General features: G+C 42.5%; 2 protein-coding genes across 3 annotated transcripts in view; one reads left to right on the top strand and one right to left on the bottom strand.

Moving 5' to 3' along the window:
- The window catches only part of pomgnt2 (protein O-linked mannose N-acetylglucosaminyltransferase 2 (beta 1,4-)), a 35,778-nt gene extending 27,622 nt beyond the window's left edge, over positions 1 to 8,156 (bottom strand). The window contains exon 1 of the mRNA XM_075464677.1: positions 7,848 to 8,156. The gene's annotated coding sequence lies outside the window, so the exon portion shown is untranslated. The remainder of the gene's footprint in view (positions 1 to 7,847) is intronic.
- Positions 8,157 to 20,864: 12,708 nt separating this feature from the next.
- Positions 20,865 to 27,282, top strand: part of snrka (SNF related kinase a) — a 35,171-nt gene continuing 28,753 nt past the window's right edge. The window contains exons 1-2 of one of the 2 annotated variants that reach the window (XM_075464674.1): positions 20,865 to 21,129; positions 21,875 to 22,588. In XM_075464674.1, the coding sequence (XP_075320789.1) occupies positions 22,000 to 22,588 (589 nt within the window). In that variant the 5' untranslated portion in view covers positions 20,865 to 21,129; positions 21,875 to 21,999. The remainder of the gene's footprint in view (positions 21,130 to 21,874; positions 22,589 to 27,282) is intronic. The other variant, XM_075464676.1, reaches the window with a different exon arrangement.

Below are 27,282 nucleotides of genomic sequence, written 5' to 3'. Positions count from 1 at the left end.
TGTCTTGCCATTGTATGTGGTGAAGGTGGATGCTCCACCATTGTTTGGCAGGGAGTGGCTGAGAGCCATCCAACTGAATTGGAGAGACTTAAAGACTGTGCATGCTATTGAACACACACAGACAGACAGCTTAGAGACTGTGTTAAAGAGACATTCAGCTGTTTTCTCCGATCAGTTAGGCACCATGAAGGGAGTGAAAGCCAGGCTCACTCTCAGACCAAACAGTGTCCCCAAATTCTGCCAGCCACGCAATGTGCCATATGCCCTCCGACCGCGAGTGGAAGCCGAGCTGAAACGCCTCACTGAGCTTGGGGTCATCTCACCTGTCGCACACAGTGACTGGGCGACGCCAGTGGTGCCTGTGAGCAAAAAGGACGGCGCCGTGAGACTCTGCGGGGACTTCAAAGTCACCCTCAACCAAGCTCTGTGCATCGACAAGTACCCTATTCCACGCATTGAGGACTTGTTCGCTTCCCTCGCTGGTGGTCAACGCTTCAGTAAGCTGGATCTTTCCAATGCATACCTGCAGATGGAAGTGGAAGAGAGCTCCAGGAAGCTGCTGACCATCTCAACGCAGAAAGGACTCTTCACCTTCAACCGCTTGCCATTTGGTGTAGCGTCATCGCCCGCCTTGTTCCAAAAGGCCATGGACCAGGTACTCCTCGGACTGCCAAACACACACTGCTACCTGGACGACATTCTTGTCAGTGGTCCTGACGAGCAGTCACATCTGAAAACCCTGGATGCAGTACTCAGCAGGTTAGAGGAATACGGCCTGCATCTCAAGAAAGAGAAATGTCTCTTCTTCCAGGAGTCCGTGGAATACCTGGGCCACATCATCGACGCCGCTGGTCTCCACAAGTCACCGGAGAAGGTCCGCGCCATCATGGACGCCCCAGCACCAGGCGATGTGAGTCAACTGCGCTCTTTCCTAGGAATGCTCAACTACTATGGACGCTTCATCCCTGACCTTTCCACTGTGCTTAAGCCACTGAACGAACTGCTGAACAAAGAAAAGAAGTGGCAGTGGACGTCAGCATGTGCAGCAGCGTTCCAGAAAGCCAAAGCACTCCTGGTGTCACAAGAGGTGCTCACACACTACAACCCTGAGCTGCCTCTCCGCCTTGCCTGCGACGCTTCACCCTATGGGGTCGGAGCTGTTCTGTCTCACATCATGCCGGATGGCGAAGAAAAACCCATCGCTTATGCATCCAGAACACTCAGCAAAGCAGAACAGAACTATGCACAGATCGAGAGGGAAGCGTTATCGATCGTCTTTGGAGTACGAAAGTTCCACCAGTATCTGTATGGCAATACATTTACTCTACTCACTGACCATCGCCCGCTTACAACCATCCTCAGTCCAGTCAAAAGTACACCATCCATGGCTGCAGCTCGCATGCAACGCTGGGCGCTCCTGCTGTCTGCTCACAATTACACCATAGAGTACAGAAAAGGGCCCCTACACGCCAATGCTGATGGACTGTCGAGGTTACCGCTCCCTCATGCCCCCAGTGAGACACAAGGTGCAGTGGAGGTGTTCTACACTTCACAGTTGGACACACTACCAGTCAGCAACGCAGAGATCAAGCGTCACACCATGTCTGACTCCACCCTGTCCCGTGTCATGGAGATGGTCACAACTGGCCGTTTTCCCACTGCAAAGGCCACTGGAGACGAACTGTCACCCTACCTCCAGCGCCGCCATGAACTCACTGTGCAGCAAGGATGCCTCATGTGGGGTCTGAGAGTGATTGTGCCATCCAAACTGCGCCCCTGGGTACTGTCAGAACTACACTCAGCACACCCAGGTGTAGTGAGGATGAAGAGCTTAGCTCGCAGCTACGTATGGTGGCCTGGCATTGACTCCCAGATCGAAGACCAAGCAAAGTCATGCCACTCATGCCCACGAGTACAGAAAGACCCTGGCCCAGCACCTTTACACCCGTGGATATGGCCATCCAGTCCCTGGGAACGGATACATGTGGACTTTGCCGGCCCATTTGAAGGGCACATGTACCTGGTCGTAGTGGACGCCCACTCCAAATGGCCTGAGGTACACATCATGGACAGCACCACATCTAGTAAGACCATCCAAGTGCTTAGAGGACTTTTTAGTCGCTATGGCATTCCATTCAGCCTGGTAAGCGACAACGGCCCGCAGTTTTGCTCTGAAGACTTCAGCACGTTCCTGAAAGCCAATGGAGTCAAGCACATTCGCTCAGCACCGTACCACCCTGCTTCAAATGGCTTGGCAGAGCGCTTTGTACAAACCTTCAAGCACGCTCTGAAATCTTCCAGAGGAACTAAGCCAGTGCAACAGCGCCTAGATACATTCCTCCTGACCTACCGCAACACCCCTCATGCAACAACCAAGGAGAGCCCTGCAATGCTCTTCATCAGACGCAAGCTGCGTTCACGACTGGATTTCCTGAAACCCAGTGTGGCTGGAGCAGTGCACCAGTCACAGCAGGCTCAACAACAACGACGCGAGCTACACTCCAAGCAGAGACAGTTTGCAGTTGGCGAGCCAGTGCTCGTGCGCGATTATAGGAGGGGGGAGGATAAGTGGATGCCTGCTGTGGTGATCGAGAAGACCGGACCAGTGTCCTACAAGGTAAATGTGGGAACACAAGGGGTCTGGAAGCGTCATGTAGACCAGATGCTGGCTCGGCCCGAGTCAGATCCACCAGAGTCTGTGAGTTTTTCAGTTACACCATCACAGACAACCACACCTGGTACCACACCTGACACAAATACACCTCAACAGAAGGAGGATGCTGATACAGTTACACACACACCACATGCATCACCCAAAACACCCAAGACACCACCACAGTCCATAGAAATGACACACGCAGAACATTCAGAGACAACAGGGACTGTACGACGGTATCCTGTGAGGATCACCCATCCGCCAGTACGTTATGGACATGAATGAACTTTTTGTTATGGACATGAATGAACTTCTAAAAAAAAAAAAAAAAAAAAAAAAAAGAAAGAAAGAAAACTTTGAAAAATGTTGAAGAATGCTTTAAGATGTTTGCTTGTGCAGAAATGTTGTTTAATGATTGAGTTTTGGAACTCTGCAGTGATTATAAATAATTTAAGTAATATATATATTTATATGAGTAATATATTTGTCTGTTTCCTATTAATGTTATGGAGAAGTAAGTCAGAAGTAATCTCAGGTATTGTTTAAAGATATATTTATATATTATACAGTTTAAATTGTTAATGTATTTATTACATAACCTTATGTAGTTTTAAAGGGAATACACTGTTGTAAATTATATTGCTAATGTATTCATTATATAATCAGTTTAAACTGAATATACAGTAAGATTGCTTCAGAAGAATGTTTTTGTAATTGACAACAAATCTTAGTGGGAAGGAGATATGTTATGTATGACCATACCAAGGATTACCACGCGAGGGCATACTGCCACTAGGGCATTCGATGTAACCTAGGCAACCTTAGTTGAATAATAAACCACCATTGAACCAGTAAGAAGTGGTCCGTGTTGCTCTATGTATCCGGTAATATTGATTACTAGAAGGTACTAAAAAGGAGCGACACAACAGTGCACATGTTCAGTCCTCACACAGCCGTTATACTAGTGCTACGTCTGTTTCCATAAACTCACGCTGCCACACAAACCTGTCGCCTAGGTTACCACACAGACATAACACGTAGCTGACATAGCGATAGCTAACATAAAGAAAACCCCTAACCTGCAACACAGCGTGGTCATGGCGAGCATTTGGCTTCCCTGTCAAATTTAATGAAGAACGAAAGAGGTTGGTGGATAAAACTGTGACGGTGTGTAGGCACTGTGGGACAAGAAAGCCACACAACAGTGGAAACACATCGAGCATAGCCACGCATTTGCAGCGGTGTTTCACTGACAGGAGTGAAACCGAAAGCGGCTCAACAACCGCTCATCACCGCGGCATTTAAGCAGCCCGTTCCTTCACAATCCAACCGGGCTAAAGCAATCACAAACGCTATCAGTGTGTTTATAGGTGCAGACATGAGACATGTTGAAAAGATGTTAATTGTGCACTTTAAGTTGATTTTATATATTTCAATTTAATCATTTAAAAGTGTTAATAAACAAAAAGACAAAACATGTTTATTTGTCTTGTCTATTTTTTTTTTTTTTTTTTTGCTGATCTGAAAAATTATCCGATCTGTGACTCTGATCCGAGGAACGATCCGAACCGTGAGTTTTTTGATCCGTTGCACCCCTAACATGCATCAAGCCTATCAGCGGTCAATAGTTCTATAAACGGGGATATCCAAATATCCCATTTCTTTTTAATAGCACTTCCACTTTCCAGCCTTTTTGTCCCCGTTTTGGGACGTGTTGCTGCCACCAAATTCAAGATTAGTTACTATTTTTCATAAAGTCGTCAAATATCTCACTTTCGACATTTTCCTTGTTTTCTGTGTTCTTTTGTGCGTAAAATATTGGTTTATGAGATTGGAAAATCATTGCATTCTGTTTTTCCCAAACTTTTTGACACAGAGGTCGACTGTAGCTCAAGTGGAAGAGGAGTCGGTGGTTCAACTCTCCACAATTCACCAATTCTCCACATCATATGTCCTTGAGCAAGACCCCCCCATTGTCTCTGACGTGTACATCTGTGTGTGAAAAAAGTACTATGTAGCCTGCAACATTGTATAGACTAAAGGCGGATTTACAGCTGACTCGTGACGTCAAAATGGCGTTTCAGGCCTGGCGCTCGCCTTGAAAAGACGGCGCAGCGCGTTGTCGTGCACCAGTCGATTTTTGTAACTTGGCTGCGCCGAGAACGACAAACCGGATGGACCAATGTGAGACCAGGCTCAGTCAGGAGGTGCGTTTGTACAGGCAGATGTACGAAACTGCAGTGAAACAGCACAGGAAGCACGTAAACTCCCTTTAGGGAGAGTTCTGTAAGAATGTGTGGAAGAAGCTACAGGACAGATACGTGAAGGCAAAGAAGAGGGCAGAGACTCCAAGTGGTGATGCCGAGGGCTTCAGACCTTCACCTCTTTTAACTGAATTAAAAAATTAAAATGACCCAGAAACTGCAGCAGTATCATTGATGACAGTGTTCCTGCTCTTGACAGGGGCATTGTTTTCTTCTCCACTTTCTTCGTTATAGAGTAGCGGAAACCTTCACGTAGCAGCGACACCTGTGACGGAGAAATTTGCAACTACTGGCGCATCGACTTGCGCCATCGTATCTAGCCGGTACGAAATCGTGACGTCATCAACACCGCTCGCGCTAGCAGACGTGGCAACCATGCTAGAGGCTTAAGGCATACTGTATGAGTGTGTGTGAATGTGCCTTGTAGTGTAAAAGAGCTTTGAGTGGTCAACTAGACCCCCCCCACCCCTTAATTAAAAAGTATTCACAGAGTGCAATTCAAACTCAACTCCTCCTACACAAGACAGTGGTAGCCTACAGTTATGGGGAAATTGGTGAACTCATTTGCAAGCAAAAGATCAGAGATGCTGATCAAAGTGACAGCATTATGCAGAGAGCTGGAGGTTGGTAACACTGCAGCTTTTACAGTAGATCCTACTAAAGTTCTGCGCTTGTTTCAGAAATACAAAAAAAAGGATACCCTTCCATCTACCCAAGATGTGACAAGATCATTAAAATGAACCACATAACTATTCTGATTGAGCATCAATAAAAGACATTAAATGAAAGTTATATCTGAGTAAGAGAAAATAAAGAAGATATTACAATATGCAGGAGCATGAAATAACACCGTGTCTTAGAGTTGATGAACCTCAAATATCAAATATCCAGAGTGGCGTAATGCTACTTTCTATTATACAGGTGCTTTACCTGTGAAGCCGAGAAGAAGACCTGCATTTAACAGCTGTTCACTTATCAACTCCTTTTCATTTACTCACATATAGTTACAACACTCCCCACCAGAGCTTTATTTGTGATTTATTCTAATGTTTCCGTCACTGATGTACTGTTGACTTGTCTTAATCACAGAAAAACACACTGATGTTTGCTTCAGATGCTCATCAACTGGAGTTCAGTTGAAAACTATGTCGACACATCTCTTCAAAAACATACGGCAGGGTAGAAGATGTGTTAACTACGTCAAAATGTACGACAACAATACTTTTCTAATCATGTAATGTATACGTGAACACTGTGAAAGGAAGTTATTCCCAGCTTATCACTCAGTCTCCCCAAATCAAATCAGTTAATTCTAAAATCAAATTATGTTATGTCAGGTAAATAAATTAGTAGCTTTTTTTCTTTCTTTTTTTTTTAAAGCGAAAACTGAACGTGTAACTCGATTTTCAAGACAAGGACTGTTCTATGAATCTGTGACATGTGAAAAGCTCTCAGCTAGCAGCAGGGGCGAGGCTAGGGTATTTTTAGTGGTGCCAAGGCACCACCGTGAGATGGCTCAGTACCCCCTGGCTCAGCACATTTTTAAATTATCAGTGTTGTGCCAGTTCACAGCTTTTCTGAACTAGTTCAAGTTCAGTTCATACATGCTCAAAGTGAACAGTTCACGTTCAAAGTTCACAATTTTAATTCTGAACTAGTTCAAAGTTCAGTTCATTTTACTTTTTTCGTGAGTTATTCAAATAAATACTTTTTTTCACACTACGAGCTAGAAATCACTATATGTTCTTTGAAACTGCTCATTGTAGACATTTGCTCATGACACTGCAATTGTGGGTTTCTTACCAGGTGATGAAACTTGCAGCAGTACAGACAAGGTAGACCAGTTCTATACTTAGTGCAATGAAATCTACCAGCATTTAATTAAAAAAAGAATATATAATATGAAATGCCGTCGGGGTCTTGGTTTGCAAGAGTGTAAAATTGTTTTAAATGTTCATAAGGAGAATCGGTGTCTGTCTACGTGCCATCACGTCCACTAGCCTTTTTTTAAATTCTCTCTCATATATATATATATATATATCTCTACCCCGCTCTAGGTAAAGTCGTGCGGAAGCCAGTATGTTATTCAACTATTCTCAACCGGACACTACGTTGCCCGCAAACCATTTCTGTCTGGTGATACATGATTTAAGCGGCACCAGCGAGAATACAAGAGGGAGGAACTTTCTCTCGTTGCGTTTCAAAAGAGAAAACAGATGTCACTCAGTTTTCAATGGAAAACAAATTCCAACGTTCATTTACAGTGATGTCTGCCGTTCATGACACATAATGTGAACTAATTCACGTTCAAGTTCTTTATTAAAAAATGTGTTGCGTTCAGTTCAACGTTCACGAAAAAATGAGCGTGTTCAATGAACGCGTTCTTTTGAACTCGTTCACGCACAACACTGATTATCATATTATGCAAAAACACTTTTTTTTTTTTGCTCAATAATGCATTATTTTAGTGACCATTTTATTTATTTTCTAGCATTTGTTTTTGTTTTAACTCTTTACTCCCAAAATAAATGTTGAGTTATCTTCAATATTAGTCTCAGGCTCTCTGTTATCCCTGTCAAGCCACAGTCTTTTGAAATGAAGAGGTCAAAATTGAATGTTGTAGGGGAAAACACTACTCAAAGCAAAACTAATACGGCTCCAAAATTTATAAATGTACTAGTTCGCCTCAATTAGTGAGAAATAATGTGCCTCTGTGAGCACTGGGGGCTGGGCACCCCTAAAGACCAGATCCTAAAATCGCCCCTGGCTAGCAGCTTGTCCTCGGAGGTAGCTGCTGAACACGCTGCTGTGATACAGCTGCAAAGCAGAGCCCTGTCACAGGGAACCGAGAGTGATTCCGCCGTCACAGTCACACCATTCCGCCCACAACAAAAAGACTACATCTCTATTTGCACAATAAGTCCTACCTTGAGTCCCAGTGACAGTGTTGCTTGTGTCTTTGAGGGCAGCGGAGAGGTTAGCTCATTCAGACAGCATCAGCGCCTCAGCATGTTGCAAAGTCGATCATGAGCAGGAATTGGAGGTATTGAGAGGGAACGAAAAGAAAGAATACCGGTGGACACGCGGGCTGACAATGAAAAAACACCGGCGTGTTCAGTCATTAAATTATCTGAGACACCGAGAGACGTTCTTGCTATTGTTTACAAGCTAGTCTGACTGTCAGAGAGCATGAGAAAGACGTACGGAGCAGCTGCCTGCCTGGATACTGAAACAGATACTCCACACCGCTCTACTGTGTCCACCCAGAGTCCGGGGAAATCTCGCATTCAGATCTCGCGATGATACTCGACTTCTCTATTCACAGTTATCTATTCGTTGCATTTTGTGCTTATTTATCTGATAGGGGTTTACCAAACAAGCAGTTTAAATGTTCAGCATTACTATAAAACAATCCCACTCTTTATAATCTACTCGGGGCACAATACTACCCATGTAGCCTGGTCTTTTTCAATCAATGATACCTCCTGCATGGTCCTGATTAGCCTACTAAAAGAAATTCCCCATATAAATAGAATAGAAATAGAATAGAAAAATACTTTATTCATCCCCCAATGGGGGAAATTCAAATTCGTCAAGTAGTTCAACATTTTTTTAAAATATTTACAATAATTGCATTAACAACAATAAAACAACAATAATACTACTACTACTAACTAAACAATAATAAATGAGTTTCTGTCTGTAGTGCAACTCCCCCAGCAGACAGCAGCATAGAACAGTGCACTCTCAATGATAGTGTGATAAAAACATGCACATCATATCACTGCAGACACTGAAGGACCTGAGCCGTCTCAGGAAGAAGAGACGGCTCTGGCCCCTCCTGTACACTGCGTCTATGTTGGCAGACCACTCCAGTTTATTATCCAGCACCACCCCCAGGTATTTGCAGGTCTGAACAGTCTCTATCTCCCCTCCATCAATGCAGACTGACTGGTATTGGGTTTTAGATCTCCTGAAGTCCACCACCAGCTCTTTGGTCTTGGTGGTGTTCAGGTAAACAGTTATTTTTGCTCCAGTCAGTAAAGGCCTCCACAAGGTCCCTGTACTCCTTCTCCTGTCCACCATGCACACATGCCACAACAGCTGTATCATCAGAATACTTCTGAATGTGGCAGGACTCTGAGTTGTACCTGAAGTCTGGTGTGTACAGGGTGAAAAGAAAAGGAGCCAAAACAGTACCCTGCGGAGCACCAGTACTGCATTCCAGCGTTCCAGAAACACATTTCCCCATCCTGACATACTGTGGTCTGGCAGACAAATAGTCTATAATCCATGATGTCAGGGAGGGGGCCACACCCATACCTAGCAGCTTGTGTTTCAGTTTTAGTTTCCAAAATATTATATAAGGAAATAAATGTGTTTTACACTTTGGCAGGTAACAAGTGCAATATTTTGCCCCGAGTTCAACTGTGACACAATATTCAAATCCGGAAAATCTCACAGACGGCTGTGATCCGTAACACACAGACACATATTTCTCCTTTTTAGTAGAAAGCTTGACATTTGGAAAAGCAAATTTGATATCCGACAGCGTGGGAGTGTACGCCAGGATCCTGTTTGTGGATTTCAGCTCTGCTTTTAACACAATCATCCCGACTCTGCTTCAGGAGAAGCTCTCCCAGCTGAGTGTGCCTGACTCCACCTGCAGGTGGATCACAGACTTCCTGTCTGACAGGAAGCAGCATGGGAAGCTGGGAAAACGCTGGGTCTCACAGCCCATCAGCACTGGTTCCCCCCAGAGCTGTGTTCCTTCCCCTCTGCTCTTCTCCCTGTAAACCAACAGCTGCTCCTCCAGTCACCAGTCCGTCAAGCTCCTGAAGTTCGCGGACGACACCGCTCTCATCTCTGATGGTGACGAGTCTGCCTGCAGGTGGGAGGCTGACCGTCTGGCTACCTGGTGCAGGGAGAACAAGCTGGAGCTCAACGCTCTACAGACAGTGGAGATGGTTGTGGAGTTCAGAAATAACTCAGACTCACATACCCCCATCACCCTCTCTGACTTCACAATTGACACTGTGGAGTCTTTCTGCGGACTGCATGGTGGTGTGGTGGTTAGCACCGTCGCCTCACAGCAAGAAAGTTCCAGGTTCAACTCCCGGCTGGGGCATTTCTGTGTGGAGTCTGCATGTTCTCCCCGTGTATGCGTGGGTTCTCTCTGGGTACTCTGGCTTCCTCCCACTGTCCAGAAACATACATGTTAGGTTAATTGGTGTCTCTAAAAATTGTCCTTAGTTGTGAGTGTGAGTGTGGTTGTTTGTCTCTGTGTGGCCCTGTGATGGACTGGTGGCCTGTCCAGGGTGCACCCCGCCTCTCATCCAATGACCGCTGGGATAGCAGCCCCCCTGCAACCCGACCGACTGGATTCAGTGGGTATAGAAAATGGATGGATGGATGGAGTCTTTCTGCTTCCTGGGAACTATCATTTCCCAGGACCTCAAGGTGGAGCTGAACATCAGCTCCCTCACCAAGAAAGCCCAGCAGAGGATGTACTGTACTATATTCATGTGTATAAACCAACTTAATGCAAAAAGTAAAAAGCTGAGAACGCCACACTTCTGAAAGACTTTGCCATCACAAGTGATTGTGGACCGTTGCTCCTCATGTAAGCCATGCATGAAGCTAGCTAACTTTACTATTGGTCACATAAGCAAGCCAGACACTTCAAAGAGTGCCAGAACTAATAGAAACACTTGTTCTATAGATATCTCCTCTGAGTCTGCATCTGCTCTTGTGTCCAGTTTACGAGTCAGCCTGACTTTTGCTGTGACACTAAAACTTACTCCAGTGATCTCTAAAATAATGTCACACCAATTCTATTATTTTGGTTGCCTGACATCGGTCTGCTAATTCAGTTTTTTGTTGCCCCCCCCCCCGATGTTTTATTGTAAATAATGAAACTGGGAAAGTGATCAAGCTTTAAATAACAACAAAAAAATAATGAAGTCGGTTACATGGCTCCATTTCCACATGTGATCAAAGTGACAAGAGTATTTCATGACAGCATTTTAGATAAATGACTAAAATTGACACTTTTAGCTAAGAAAGGGTCTCAATGTCGAGATTAAGGAGAGCAAAAGTACTCCTATTTGTCTTGTTTATTGGGCTCACATATGTTTGGGCATAAAGCCTTCATCACAGCGTCTTAAAGTCTGATGAGGTTCTTCGACGGGCCGGATCAGCGATGGGAACAGCAGTGGCTGGATTGGTTGTGGGAAAATGGGGAGAAGCGGTTCTACATAATCCTGAAAAGAATCCTGAAAAGAATCCATTCCATCCAGAGGTGAAACTCTATAAACGCTACTTTGATGACATCTTGTTGTTTTGTTTTGGGTGAACTGGAAGATTTTGTATCATATCTAAACAGGAGCTCAAGTTTTTTTTGTTTTTTTTTCAAGTTCACTTGTGAATACAATGAACAACAAATAGGTTTTTTGGATTTTTTGGATTTGGATCCATACACAAAGATGCATGGGGGGCTACCTACACCTCTATACAGGAAGGATATGGAGCATCCTTTGCACGCTACATGGAATCATCCTAAACATCTGAAGGATGATATTCCTGTTGGTCAGTGTTTGAGACCTAACTGTTCAAACTCTGTTGACTTTGGCTCTCAGACAACTATTATGACTTCTGGCTTTAAAGAAAGAGGTCATTCCATTAACTCTACCCAGAAAGCCACACGGCATGCAGATACCACCTCCTGCTTGGACCTTCTTTTGGATGTTCAAAAAACAAAAAATTCTTACCATGTTTCTCTCTCAAGTGAATACAATCACTGTGCTTCACAAATGAAAGAAATAATAAAGAGGCATTGGCATAAACTCCAAGCAGAGTAAGCTTTAAAGGATCTCCCTCCACCAACCTTTCTTTTAGAAAAGCAACTACAGTTAAAGACAATGGGCCTCATGCAAGAACCGTTCGTACGCACAGATTTGTTCTTAAATCATCCGTACGAGTGATTTAAGAGAATTTGCGCATTCACCAATCTTTTCGTATTTTACGTTTTCTTTCAGGTACGAACAGAATTTACAGTGATCCAGAGCTGTCGTAGGAGTTTCGTAAAATAGTCCGCTGTTATTCAAATCAAGTTTGCTTGACTAATGGATTGTATATTTAATTACTTTGAAGAAAACATAAATAAATATACATTATACCCCATAATTATGCTGACATTATTCTGTTTGACTTAAATTGTGCACTATTGAATGTTCATTTGAATCTGTAACGGGAAGCGCAGCGGCTGACTTGCTACTTTTGGATGCCTTAGTGCGTCAGGCTCTTGGAAGAGACCGTGTGGAGACAGACGAATGGCTGACATCGCGATTAGGATTCCCAAGGACTGTGCTGCTACAAATATGCAGCTTCCTAGAGCCACGACTCCAGAGAGAAACACCCCGATCAAACCCAATTCCACACACGCCCACCATCCTTACCATCTTTGGATTTTTGCCTTTCAGAGGGAGATTGGAGACGGGGGTGTCCCAGTCCTCTGTGAGTCGTGCGCTCCCCTTGGTCATCAAAGCTCTCATCAGTTTATCACCCATGATACATCAGATTCCCATACACCGCTGTCCAACAAGTACAAATTAAGAGGGACTTTCATGCCGTGGCTGGACTGCCAAACATAATTGGAGCACGAGACACATATACGCATCAAAGCACCCGTGCCCCTGTCATGCAGCGCACTGAGCTGAAGGCCAGGTGGGTGCCAGATTTGCGCAATATTGCCATGATGAACGAGGGTCTCCTACTACCTGAACCAGCCCAGGCAGACAAGAAGCTGTGGTGCCAGAAGACCCCCCTCATGGACCACCCCATCAAAGTGCCATCATGATGAGGCAGCAACTGATTGCACGGCTTTAGTTGCAGTCATCGAGCGCCTGCCCAGGGGGAGACGTTTTTTTTAAGCCATTTTCATATCAAACCATTTATTTTTTTATTTCGGTGACATGGTATTAACAGCACCCGTAATTGCTTCCCATTTCTTCGCTTTAGCAGGTCCCGTAATTCCACTGCTGACTCTGCTAAAAATGACAGATTTTCCTTTTTGGATCTCTGAAAGCAGAACTTCAGTCTCAGAGCCCCTAAAGTTGTTCTTTTTGCGCCTTGATGTCATTCTCATGACTCAACACTCAACACTTCCTGGCACAGGAGACAGGAAGCACAGCCTTATATGGTATCATTTTGGGCGTGGAGTATGCAAATCTACTATCCTCGTGCACGTGAACTTAGATACCCACAGGTGTGATTCATCATTTACGCAGGTCGTTTACACACTTTTTCCGAAGTTAAGAGCGCTTGTTGAATCTGACGTGGCGTGTTAGTACGAGACCTTCTTACGAAAAAAGTGAGAGAAATTTAGAATAAAAATACGAAAATGTTCTTGCATGAGGCCCATTGTCATGTGGGGCGGTCTGTGGTACAGCGGGCGCCCCATGTACAAGAGGCTATGGTCCTCACTGCAGCTGGCCCCGGTTCGAGTCCCGCATCGGACGGTCCTTTGCTGCGTGTTGTTCCCCCCCATGCCCCCTGCTTCCTGTCTCTCTACACTGTCCTATCTGTCCAAAAAAAAGACATTGACATTGTTATGTACAAAGAAATGTCTCAGAAAAAAAACAACATCAGGTTTGTACAGATGTGGGAGCTGTGCTTGTTGCAATAATACAACAAATAATAAATCTTTCAGTCATCCTCATACTGGGAAGAGAATTCCAAGAAAGGACTTTGTAAACTGCAGATCTACCCCTGTGATCTACATGCTATCATGTCCCTTTGGTTTGGCATATGTTGGACAAACCAAAACGGCCTCGGAAATAACAGGATATCATAGTATAAAACAGCAACCCATACAGGCAACATGGATTCTGCAATTACAAAGCATTACACTGAAACAAACCACGACTCACCCTCCTCAGGTTTTGTTTGGTGGAAAGGGTCAGAACATTAGCCAGAGGAGGTGATCAGAGAGATGCACTGGATATGTACACTTAACAGTACGATGCCAAAGGGACTTAATGAGGACTTCAGTCTTAGATGTTTCTTGCATTGAGGTTGTTTAGTCGGAAGTAGCTCAAATCTGGAACAGTCTTCCAGAAGATGTGACAATGTTTAAATCCAGGCTGAAAACAATTCTATTTAGCAGTGCATATGACACCTGAAAGTATTTTATCTGCACTCTTGACTTTTAAATTAATTAATTAATGATTATTTTTAATGTTTTTTTTTTAATTTTCTTTAAATTTTATTATTATTATTATTTTATTTTTTTATTTCTTTTTAATGATTTTATTGCCTTATTGTGATTTTGTGTAGCTGTGAAGCACTTTGAATTGCCTTGTGTACGAATTGTGCTCTATAAATAAAATTGCCTTGCCTTGCCTTGACTAATTGGATGAAGCTGACACCTGTATAGCATCTAGAATCGTTGTATATATTGTATGACTGACGCTGTTATGAAGGCTTTATGCCGAAACGCATTAGAATATCTTTATCTGTGATGTGAGCCCAATAAACAAGATGAATGTTAATTAATCCCTCATTTGGATATTGTGCTACCCGTTTTTGTAACCTAATAAAATATTACATTATTAAACTGTGCTATGTCATCAAATGATGATCATTTTGATATATCTATTTAATGAAAATATTTTGTGAAAGTGACACCATAAGTGGCACCATAAGGAATTTTGTTGAAACCTATTTCATTGGACAGTAATCACATATTATGTTGTATTAGTGTACATGTTCAACAATAGCGAAAATGCACTCTTTAACATAAAAAGGTGTGTGATTAGGTAGATTAGAATGGTGTTATCACAAAAGTGAGTGGCTCGAAGTACATTGTTTACTGACATTAAGTCGTACACATGGAGCAGAGGGGACATCCCAGCTGTGCAGCTGGTGGGGTTGAATAAAGTTTTTTTTTTTGTCTGAATAAGCTGCAGTCCCAACTAATCAGAACTAGTTGCAGAAATATAACCGGCTAGAAATTTGTGTCTAGAAAAGTAAGTGACAACACTGTTCATAATCCATCCATCTATCCAAATCTGTAGCTGCTTCATCCAATTCACGGTTGCATGGGGGCTGTAAACCATTTGGGCAGCAGGCAGGGTACACCCTGGACAGGTCGCCAGTTAATCACAGGGCCCAACAGGCAGGGGCGCTTTAGCAACACCCGTAGCCCCGGGGCTACATTTTTTTGGGGCCCCCTGTCAACCCTTATCTTGCCGTTATGTCGGGAAAACGCCCTTAGAGTATTTGCGGTGCAAGCGCACAATTGATGCTACTTTTGGTTCAGCGCAGCTACAAAAGGTCCGACCACAGAGGACTGCTGCTTGCAAAGGACTGCTGGTAACTTCCACAAGGCTTGATAAAAACCACACACCGACACACACACCAATGTAGGCCACTGTACTGCCACAGCCACTGACGCCAACACACACAATATAAAGACAGAAAGGTCTTTAAAGCTGCAGTCTGCAGGATTTGTTGTTGTCATACGTAAAGTCCTAATTTTTGGCATTTTAAGAGTTTACATGATCTATCAGAACGCTTGAAGTTGAAAACGGTGACCTCCGTAGTCGCAAAAATGCAAGAAATGCTTATTTTTTAACCGAAAAATAAAAAGTTATTCAACTTCCTGTCCCGCCCCATCAAAACACGTGAGAACTCGTGCACGTCTACGTGCACACCAGATGCGCCCACACGACTCCTCATTCATCAACTCACCTGTCATTTGCGATCATGGAAGACACAGTAAGTAGACTAGCCCGTAATGAAGTTCAATAGTCCAGATAAATAAGCGTGGGGACGAGCCTACCTTGTATCGCGCGTGCACAATCGGGTGATTGACAGGCAGCAGAGCCCAGCTCGTAACCTGATTGGTTACCTTTTACCGGTCCGGTCTGCAATTTTGTAAACAAACCTGCTGGCTTTGGAGGGACCTAGCGGGACATATAGGGGACCTAGAGAACTCTTTTTTTTTTTGTATTGGGGTATTTAATGCACTACTTTCAGAATCCCCGGACAGTTCCAGGCATTATGCTTGAAAAAGAGTTGCAGACTGCAGCTTTAAGAATTAAAATACATGAAACGCAAACCCCATGGTTCTCTCAATCAACAGACCGAAATCCACGAACCCAGCAGTCCTACTACTATGCAGGGCTTAGTGTTGCCAAAATCACTCTCGAGCAGGCAGCAGCGAAACCTTTGAGACATACCTACAGCCGTTGCTATACATAGTCGATTGAATCCTTCCCAAAGCATTAAGACTAGTTGCAGGTTACGTCTCATATGCGAAACATTAATAAATAAATTGTGTATTATTAACCGATCTGTTTTCAAGCGTCACGCAACTCTTCCTTCATCTTGAAAATGTGCACTTCGCTGTTGTTTTGACATGTGCATTGAAATACCATTTGCAGCAATATTTCACACTGTCCACCAAGAAAAAAGTAAAACATGATGAGCGCGGACACACCGTTTTAAGTGTACGGTTTTGTTGTGTGTGTGTTTTTCTTTTTTTTTTTTAAGAATCAAGCTAACAACTACGACAAAGTCCATCTACATAGCGCAATAAACCAATCCAATAGCGCAGATGATCCCAACCCACTTCAAAGCAAAATCATATGGGCCCAAGTCAACATGCCACGGCAGGCAAAATTAATAGCTAAATAGCCTTACCTTAAAACGCTGTCTTGATCACAGGACTTCTCACAATTAGTCCACTTTAATCCACACGGTTTAACACACCAAACACTGCTAGCAAACAATGTGTGCTAATTGTATTGCTAATTTCAGAATCAGAACTGTGTAGGCTACTTCTGCTACTTCTGCGTAGCTGCTTCTGTCCGAGTGAGTGCTGTGAGAGACGTTAAAAATTGTAACATTTTACACGCCGTAAAGGGTGTCAAGAAGATGATACAATGTAACCGCAACATTCCGAGGCCTCACTTCTCAACTTGTTGGTGTCAGGTGGGGGTTTTAAGGGAGGACACGGATGCGGATTTTCAAAAGCAAAGTAGATTTATTAACAAAAACAAAGTATCAAAGGAAAGCGCGGCTGAGCCGGATAGAAAAACCTGAACTGTGGGAAAAAGTACAACAAAACAAAACACTTGGCATACCATGGAAAAAACTTAACTTAGCTGTGACGTGGCATAGCATGGGTGACGAAAAAAGGTGCAAGGATCTCACAAGAACTGAAAGGAAACCTGGAAACTAAATACTGTGGATGGTGATTAAGGATGGAGTGCAGCTGAAGGAAATGAGTGCAGGTGACGTGAATGAAACTAATCAAGACCTGAACCAAAAACATGATCTAAACTAAGAACTAAAGACATTATCTAAAAACCAAACATGATCTAAAAAACACGTCATGAGTCCATGGCATGACAGTTGGAGTTCGATTTGTTTCGGACCACCCACCATGCCGCTTACAGCAGGCTACCTACTGCGCGTTCATTTACGGTATTTTTCTAAACTTTATCTAACAGTACATTAATGTAGGGCAACGATTGCGATAGTTTATTATTTTATTAATTTTACAAGGCCCCTCACAAAAAAAAAAAAAAAAATAATAATAATAATTTTTTTTTTTTTTTTTTTTACAAGGCCCCTCACGAGGCCCCTGGTTGGCTGTGGCCCCGGGGCTTGAGCCCTCCCTAGCCCCCTCGTTAAGGCGCCCCTGCCCACAGGGCCCCACAGAGCCAAATTACCATGCTCTCTCATTTCCACTTATAGGGTCAACTTAGACTCACCAATTAAGATAAGATAAGATAGATAAGATCGTTTTTATTTGTCACATACACAATTATACACAGTACAATGTGCAGTGAAATTCTTCCTTGTCCTGCTACCAATAAAAAGAGAATTAAAATTAAGAATGAAATATGAATAAAAATGAATATATATATATATATTCATGTATAAGGTACACAGCAAATACAAGAGGGTTAATTTTTCAGAGTAAAAATTCACGGAGTATATTTCTACACTGTGGTGTTTATTGTGGCCTGGCTACACTCACCAGTGTACCTGACCAGTGTACATTGTTTCAGCTTTGTCAGTGTAGAGTTCATTCCGAATGCTGGAACTCTGAATAGTGTATATAAGCGATTGAGACTTCTCGGCTCTCATCTCACGTACATGGCGTGCTCACGTCACGTCGAAACTTAGAAACGTCACGGTAGAAACTTCACTCCAAAGGTTAATTCTGCGCTCTTAAATATTCACCTTGTGGCACTATTCCACAGTCAGGACATTAAAAAATACGGCATGAATGCTATCCTGGAGCCTATTGTACGTGACATTAAAGTCCTGGAGTCTACAGGAATCAATCTTCCTTTCTCTGATCAGCAGATATATGGGACAGTTGCACAATTCACTGGCGATAACTTGGGACTGCACACAGTCCTTGGTTTTGTTGAGTCCTTCAGCGCCAGATATTATTGCCGATTTTGTATAGCTGATAAAAATGAGTGTCAAGGACTTTTTACTGATGATTGCCCAAATAAATTGCGCAACCACGTCCTACATGCTAAACACTGTAGTGACATACAAGATCCCACAGTTGCATCTTCATTTGGGGTTAAGAGAACCTGTGTGCTAGATGAATTGCAGTACTTCAGTGTCGTTGATAATTATGTAGTCGACCTCATGCATGATATTTTGGAAGGAGTGGGACAGTTTGAATTGAAACTCTTGTTTGGATACCTTGCAGAAACAAAAATCCTATCAAATCAAGATATAGCTGAAAGAGTATATGCGTTTAACTATGGATATCTTGAAAGGAAGAATCGTCCCAGCAGACTAAATCTTGAACAGATTGGCAATGGGATTGGTCTTAATGCCATTCAAACATTTTGCTTGATTCGGAACGTGCCTTTGATATTTGGAGATGTTGTGCCTGAAGGTAATGCACACTGGAGACTTTTGCTTCTGTTACTTCAAATTATCAATCTTGTGTTTTCACCAGTCATAACAGAGGGCATGACTGTTTGCCTCAAGCACTTGATTATTGACCACCATAAACTGTTTAAAGAGCTGTACCCTCATCGGAACCTGATACCGAAGCAGCACTTTTTAATTCATCATCCAAGCGCTATTCGGAAAATTGGCCCTCTTATTCACTTTTGGGGGATGAGATTTGAAGCCAAACATCGTTTTTTTAAGGACACTGTGAAAAATTTCAAAAATATAACCAAATGTTTAGCTCAGAAACATCAAATGACAATTGCATACCATTGGGCATCGGAGCCTTTGAAAGGTATTACGTGTGGCCCAACAAAAAGCGTTACTGTTGGTGACTTGGAAAATGGAGACCTGATTGCAGACAGTCTGCATATTGACATAAACGGTCTAAGAGATGTTGTGTCCTGGATTACATCTTTCGGAACAGAGTATCGCCCTGGCCTTCTTGTGTGTTCAAAAGTAGAGGAGGGTATACCCATTTTCAGTGAAATAAATGAAATTGTCTCATTTTCAGGGGAATATTTTCTTACTTTAAATGATTTTCAAACGGTGGGGTTCACTGAGCATCTTCATTCCTATGAAGTCATAAGAGGAAATGGTTATGATGCCTCTCTGTTAAGACTTGATGCGTTGAAAGTTTTCAAACCATTTGATTTACAGATGGCTTATGTTTTTAATGATGAATATTTTATTGTTCCTGTGCATGTACTTGTATAGATTTGGTGTTGAAATTAATTGAATGTTTACTGTACATTCCTGCATTGATGTAAAAAATTAAAATAAAACATTTGACCCAGCCAGCATTAAGGTTTTTTTCTATATCATTACACTCATGCACTGGAGGTGTGTATTCCAACATGGTGTTATGCTACGTTACATTACACTTACCTGACACTTTTATCCAAAGCGACTGTTTTGGTAACAGCCCCTGTTTGAAATGAACTCTTCTGGAGTAATTTTAACTCTGTCAGTGTAAGTACATTATTTGTGTACAAATAAACACTGACTGTGTAATATGAACTCCCATGGAGTATAATACACTGCTGAATATGTTATTCGTAAAGTGTACATTGAACTCTGAATCAGAGTTAAATTGTACTCTTTTGGTGTGAAACAATGCCTGCGCTAGAGTACATTTGAACACTATCAGGGTTAGAAATGAACTCTATTTAAGTGTAAAAAATTGTACTCTGGTGTCGGTGTATAATGTACTCTCTATACTTGGACACACATAAACACCGAACCCGGTGTTAAATGTACTCCTTCAGAGTAAAATGTACACTGCCTAATTTGCTGTGTATGTATAATAAAATATAATATATATATCTATAATCTAATATATATAATATAAGAAAATGTATAAGGTATCTGAAATGTACAGTGCAATTAACGTATTATGCATATTTTTAGAAAATGAGGGGTAGCCTGAGTACCCTTGGGGAACCGACGCAGGAGAACATGCAAAGTCAACACAGAAACGCCCGAACCAGGAACTAATCATCATGCAGCCCTTGAGTTTATGTACAAAAATTTAATTGATTGTTTTCTTTCATTAAAAAGGTTAATCAATAAAGTAGCAAGTCTGATATTTATTTGTATATATTATGTGTGCGCGCGCTGTGGGTGTGAGAGAGCGACGCTGCAGCCTTTCTCCATCAAGACTTGTTTGACGTCAACGCTGAATGCGGTTGGTGATGCTCCTAATGTTGCCTTCCAGACATTATCGTAAGAACCTATGCCTGAGCTTGAATATACTTCACAGACACAATTTAAGATAGCAACAAGAGTACAGTCCACATTTTACAGTACATGGAAGTAAAACATTACATAACCGCTCTGAAAGCGAATATATTTTCATTACGTGAATGATACCCTTGCCCTTCAGTTAATACAGCGGAAAATATGAAGTGGTAATATCTCAATCATTTTTTTTCAGCACCTGAATGTAGCATATCAGCCCCACCGCCTCGGCTGGGAGGATACAACCAACCATTCTGAGTCTGAACAGGCCAACCGCTACCAACGATGCTATTACCCATTTTACGGACGAACCCTGTGTGTAGGTACCTTTTGTGTGCCACGGTCTCCGCGAAGAGGCTGTACCTTCATGGTGTTTTTTTGGGATAGGCTTCAGTAGACAACTCTAAGCGACTCAACTAAACCCAGCGAAGACTGGCGTGGTGGGCTTATGTTTACTGAAGAGAAACTGGAGAGGTGAGCTGAGTAGTAACTTTAGCTTGCTAAATGCTACATGCTAACAAGGGTTTGCTGCCTGATATTTAAAGCAGCATAATAGAACCCATGTGACGTGCTCTGTTACAAGGTTAAAAAAAATGCTTGTGTGGACATTACTTTTACGGAGAGCTTTGTGTTGATCTAGCATGTAGAAGCGATAACCATTAGCGACAGTTAATAAATAAGCTAACGTTGAGAAATCAATGAACAACGAGCTAGCCCTTCCTTATGTTGGGCTAACGTAAGTAGATTGCGTCCGTTGTGACCGGGCCCATTTTCCAGTTGAGATGGATGTGTTTGCCCAATTGTTGTTGTCTTTTTATTATAATTCAGATAAAAACATTTGGAAAAAACCCATTGTAACGGCACGAGGTAGTACATTAAGATGAGTTAGCTTCTACTTTGGTGTAGAAGACATCCTGTCTGAACAAACCCAACGCGTCCTCCTCACTACATTCATAAATATAGTACAATGTAAAGGTTTTAACTAGCTTCCCATGTTTTTCATCAGCCTTTCTATCTACAGACTCTGACTTTTCTAACGCTTTACTTTTGGTACTAAAGGAAGCATCTCTTTATGCATACCAGCCAAGCTAGATTGTTATTTCAGAGAACATATCGAGTATCTTTCAGACACAAGTACTTGTGTAAGATCGGCTTTGCCTATATCTTGCATGCAATGTTCTCTGGGATTTTACTAATGTTGTGTGTCCTACAATCTTAGGAATTTGGAGCCATGGGTTTCTTCTTCAGCCTTCAATAAACTGAATTAAACTGGACCCACAAGACTCCACCAGCCTGCCCCTGCCTGCAGCAGGGGCTCACCACTCCCCGTCCCCCTCTCCAGCGATGGCAGGCTTTAAGCGGGGTTATGATGGAAAGATTGCTGGCTTGTATGACTTGGATAAGACACTGGGTCGTGGCCACTTTGCTGTGGTCAAGCTGGCACGCCATGTTTTCACCGGGGAGAAAGTAGCTGTGAAGGTGATCGACAAAACCAAGTTGGACACGGCGGCAACAGGCCATCTTTTCCAGGAAGTCCGCTGTATGAAGCTGGTGCAGCACCCCAACATTGTAAGACTGTATGAAGTGATAGACACCCAAACAAAACTTTACCTCATCTTGGAGCTAGGTGACGGAGGGGATATGTTTGACTACATCATGAAACACGAGGAAGGTTTGAATGAAGACCTGGCTAAGAAATATTTTGCTCAGATCGTCCACGCCATCTCCTACTGCCATCGTCTGCATGTGGTTCACAGGGACCTCAAGCCTGAGAATGTAGTGTTCTTTGAAAAACAAGGGCTGGTTAAGCTCACCGACTTTGGGTTCAGTAACAAGTTTCAGCCGGGGAAAAAGCTGACCACCAGTTGTGGATCTCTGGCATACTCTGCACCAGAAATACTGTTGGGCGACGAGTATGACGCTCCAGCCGTAGGTATGTCAAACATAAACTCCTATGAGTAATGCTAGAATAACTAAATGAGTTATGTTGTCAGTTAAAGGAAATTTATGTTGAGTACAAAAAGACAAGATGGCAAATATGACTTTGCAGCTCATTTCTGAAAATATATTCCTTTTCCCCAGGCCATAGGCTTCTTCTGGATTCTAATGATGAGAACTGTTTTCTGTGTCTTCCCCACTTATAAAACACAGGGTATGTGCTATTTGGCTCGTTTGAAATATCAGGCTCTGCATTTGAGCAGGACCCCAGGCAGCAAATTATCTTTGGGCCAAATGTTACTATGTCGTAGGAGCAAAAAGTTTCCCAGATTTGACCCAAATGTCTCTAACATTGAGGATGCTGATAAGAGTGTTTGATGTGATCATTTTGCTGGCTGCTATAGGCAGCATGGTACAAGGTCAACCCCAGCAGCACTGGTGTCCAATTGCATTGAAATAAATCTATCATAGATTTTTCCATGAAGGCTCCCAGGCACATTGTCCTCCCATGAAATCCTATGATTTCATTCATGGAATTGGTTAATAGGATGTAGCTGTTGACCTACTAGAGACTGAGTTTTCAGACTCACTCACTCGCATGTTTTTATACCTGCTCATTCTGCCATTCTTTGAACAGACTGCATTGGAGTAGTCAGCCACATTTGCTTAGCCAAACTGGCTGCTGCCAAGTTTGTTATGCGGCTTTATTGTGTTCATAATAACGCACCAATATGAGTTTTTTCCTCTCTGAGCTTGAAGCAAAGAGGACCGTCTGAGGGACAGAAAGTCTCTCTAGTAATTCAGATTTGTTCAAAAGGTTAAGTTGTGCTTGCTGATTTAATGTATTCAAAAATGTGCTCAGGGGATGACAAAAGTCTAAAAGTCACTAAATCTATTTAATGACAGTGTGATCCAACGAATGTTCCTGCTGTGCCAGATAGTGTACGTACCGTAAATTCTGGACTATAAGCCGCCACTTTTTTTCCCCAGGCTTTGAGCACCGCGGCTTATAATACGGTGTGGCTAATAGATGTGTTTTTCTTTTTTTAACATTAGACCAATAAAATGAACGAATAGTTCACAGTGGTCCAATGAAATTGTACGATAAATCAAACACACTTGCACTACTAAATTATTGTAAATCGGTCATTTGTACTCACCCTCAACATGAAAAACAAACGAAGAAATGCATATGATGCTTTTAAAGGGACACTTTGTAATTTCTTCCCCCATCTAGTGGTGCAATTTTATTTTGCAAAGTCGAATGAATTTGCTCTCTAGCGCCTCGCGTTTTCAAATGTGCGTTGCAACTTCTTGAACTACGGCAGGCGGTATGTGTCAAGATTCAAGAAGCTATAGCTTCAGACTCAAGGTCCATACAAACAAAAAGACATCAAGACACACAGTACAAAGGATTACATAACACACATACAATAACACTATAAATACAGATGACAGATAACATGTCAGATAACATAAGTTGACATAGCCTTTGGTGTGCAAACAATGCAATTAGTCATATTCTGGGAGTTACCGGAAGTGACGTCGACGCAGCGGTAGCGTTAGCAGCAGTGTGTAGTTGCTATCTGGAAAGTGTTCTTTTAAATAAACTCCCGGTAAACTTACAAACTTTCTAATGCCTCGTTTTGTGAGTTAAGAGCCTATGTGTACTACGGCAGAAGTTTGGTAACAATCAATGCATTATTAGTGGGATAATTTACGAGATAAAATCTATTTACCATTAGCGCCAGTAATAAGCCATTCGGCTTATGACGTAATTTCCGCTTGCAGGCCTGGCGTTGGGGAAAACGCGATTCCAAGTGCTTTATGTCCCTCTCGGCACTTCGTCGTTTTTCATAAACCGGAAGGACATGGCAGCCTCCATAGAGCTTGCCTGCTCTATGTAGATACAGACAAGTTATTCTTCACTCAGGAGGATAATTGAGATTTTTGAGAGATAATTTTACACCAATGAGGACTAATTTATGAATGAATATGTTGATTTGAGCTAATAAATGACTTAATTTATTACATAGTGTCCCTTTAAATTAAAGGCGATCAATGACTTTTCCTGGTAGGCTACTGTCTTTTTTTTATTTTTTATTACCAGCCGTGTTACAGGCACTGTTATTTAAAAAAAAAAAAAAAAAAGCATTTGTGCGTTACCAATATGTATTTAAGTTAAAACCATCGGTGTTAGAGACACTGTTCGAAAAAAAAACAAAAAAAACATTCATTTATTTATTTATGTATTTCTGCATTACCGATAGGAATTTAACAGATGGGTATTTAAGTTAAACCCATCAGTGTTAAAGGCACCTCATGTGTAACTGTGTAAATATCTCATGTTACAATGTGGACACCCGCGCCTTATAATCCGTAGCGGCCTTTACAAGTACAAAATGGATTTTCTTTTTAGAATTAAAGGGTGCGTCTTATATTCAGGTGCACTCTATAGTCCAGAATTTACGGTATCTGGTACATTTCAATTAAGAGCAAAGGGATGAATGTAGCATTAGTGTTTGAATGAGAGAGAGGAGCGAGGGACTGAATCAGATATTCAAATCTACTGCTCCGCAGTAGTAGAAGCTAAAATGGAAATATGTTTGTAAGTTGCTAAATATATTTGGATGGCCATGAATATGCCGAGTTGGCACACCCAAATAATAAAATTGAGCATGTGATGTTAATCCTGAAAGAGTCTGAACTCTGCCTCATGGAAATAACTAGCCTATTTATCCATGTGGTGTGAAGGCTCATAAAGGTGGTTGACGAGCTTATATTTACAGCGATGCTGCTGAGGAAAATGAGAAAACTTTCAGTTTTCACACACACAAACATAGTTATTCCAGTAGGATACTACTGTGCAGCAGGATTACATTGTTCTGCATTTTTGCCCTGTATTGTTTAAGTGGGCCATTTTGTCTGTATTTATTTGTACAATAACGCCAGATCAATGCCATTTTCACCTTTCTGACAAACTTGACACATTTTTCGCGATGGCAGCCAAGAAAGGTTGCGCTGCCTGTCAGTACAACCAGAGAGTCTCTATTATGAGGAGAGGGAAAGCTGGCGGCTTTTTCCGGGTGGTACTGCACTCTAGGGGCGCCAACGAAGCAGTGCAGAGCAGGCAGAACTCTCTGGTGATACTATGAAATCCACCTTAGATGCAGCCATTGCTTTGGATATAATTTTTTATATTTTTTTATTTTAATTTTCCTAAAGGCAGGATAAATTATCCTTTCAAACGGCACTTGTTTTGATTTTTTAGACTCACTAGATTTGTTTAAAATACACATTTATTGTCAGTATTGCATCCCGAGTGACGTCACGCATGTGGCATCACTTTACGGCATGGTCAGTCCTAGCGCTGAGCTAGCAGAGAGGTGTTAGCTCAAATAGTTACAGATTTCAGCACAGCCCTTTTACATACTCTCTGACTAGCCTCTGGTTTAGCTTTGGTTGTTGTTAGCGGCACCAGGTTAGCACTCTGGCACAGTGGACGAGTGCCGTAAAGCAGCCGGTCATAATCAGCCGTGCGTTCTTCAGATTCCGTTAGCTAGATGCTAGCGGAGACTGACTCGCAAATGCCAGACCTGTAAGAAAACAGAAAGCTATAACTCCCAGGTTATTGTACTTTCGATATAAATCCACATCCCTCTGTCAGAAATCACAGTAATATTTTCAGGTTTCAGCCGCTAGCGGGGACATTTTTTGAGTTATTAGCGCCAGCCCTATGACCAATGGTCATTCTGCACTCGCTCGCCAGCGCCCCCAGACAAAATCAACTGAACTGCAGCCAATTTTTTTATAATGGGGCGAATAGGAAGTGGAACGGCTGTCTGTAAAAGGGCTGTGGTACAACCACAGACGAAACTGTAGCTCTAGGCAGAGGCACTCCGTGTCCCCGGCTCCTAGAATCTCTGGTAAGAGTGCTCCGTAGCCATGGTTACTCACACACGCAGAAGCGCACACGTAAGGGGATTCGGCAGAAATCATGTTAGAATAGCTGTAGCCTATTTTAACCCGTGCCTATTTTAACCCGTCCCTATTTGAAGTAAGCAAAAACAGTCAAGGTTGCTGTGCTTTTTCAAAGCTTCTTACATACAATATTACATTACATTACATTACATTACGGTCATTTTGCAGATGCTTTTAACCAAAGCGACTTACAATAAGTGCGTTCAACATCGGTAGGCAAAAGAACTTCAGGTCACAAGAAATCATAAGTGCATTTCCTTCCAATACCAAACAGCTAAGAGCATAACTAGTGCTAGAGTAAGTGCGATAAGTCAGGTACCTCAGCCTCTCACCAACTGCACACCAGTCACAGCGGGGTGGGGATGCAAACCCTGGTTCGGGTAGGGGAAGAAATAAAAGAGGTAAGAAAAGCAGGAATGGGATTCAAACCCTGGTTCGGGTAGGGGGTAATGAAAATATAGAGGGTGCCAGTGGTGGAGGAAACAATAAGTGCGTAAGGAACTAGGACGGAGCAGGGTAGTTTTTCCTGAAAAATATGTGATGAGCTGATCAGGTTATCATTTAAGCTGAACGTGCAGTTGACTTGGCGCTCGAGAAAATAACAGAAAACAGTCCTCTCCACGAAAGATGATGGAATAAAGCAACCACAAATGCTCTGTCTCTTTCTCTGTCCTACTTGTTGTCATACCTAGGCTTTACCCTACTGTT

This window comes from Odontesthes bonariensis, chromosome 5 (genome assembly GCF_027942865.1).
Source record: "Odontesthes bonariensis isolate fOdoBon6 chromosome 5, fOdoBon6.hap1, whole genome shotgun sequence".
Taxonomy (NCBI): Eukaryota; Metazoa; Chordata; class Actinopteri; order Atheriniformes; family Atherinopsidae; genus Odontesthes; species Odontesthes bonariensis.
Note: the sequence above shows the minus strand (reverse complement) of the source record. Positions and strands in the feature narration are given on the sequence as shown.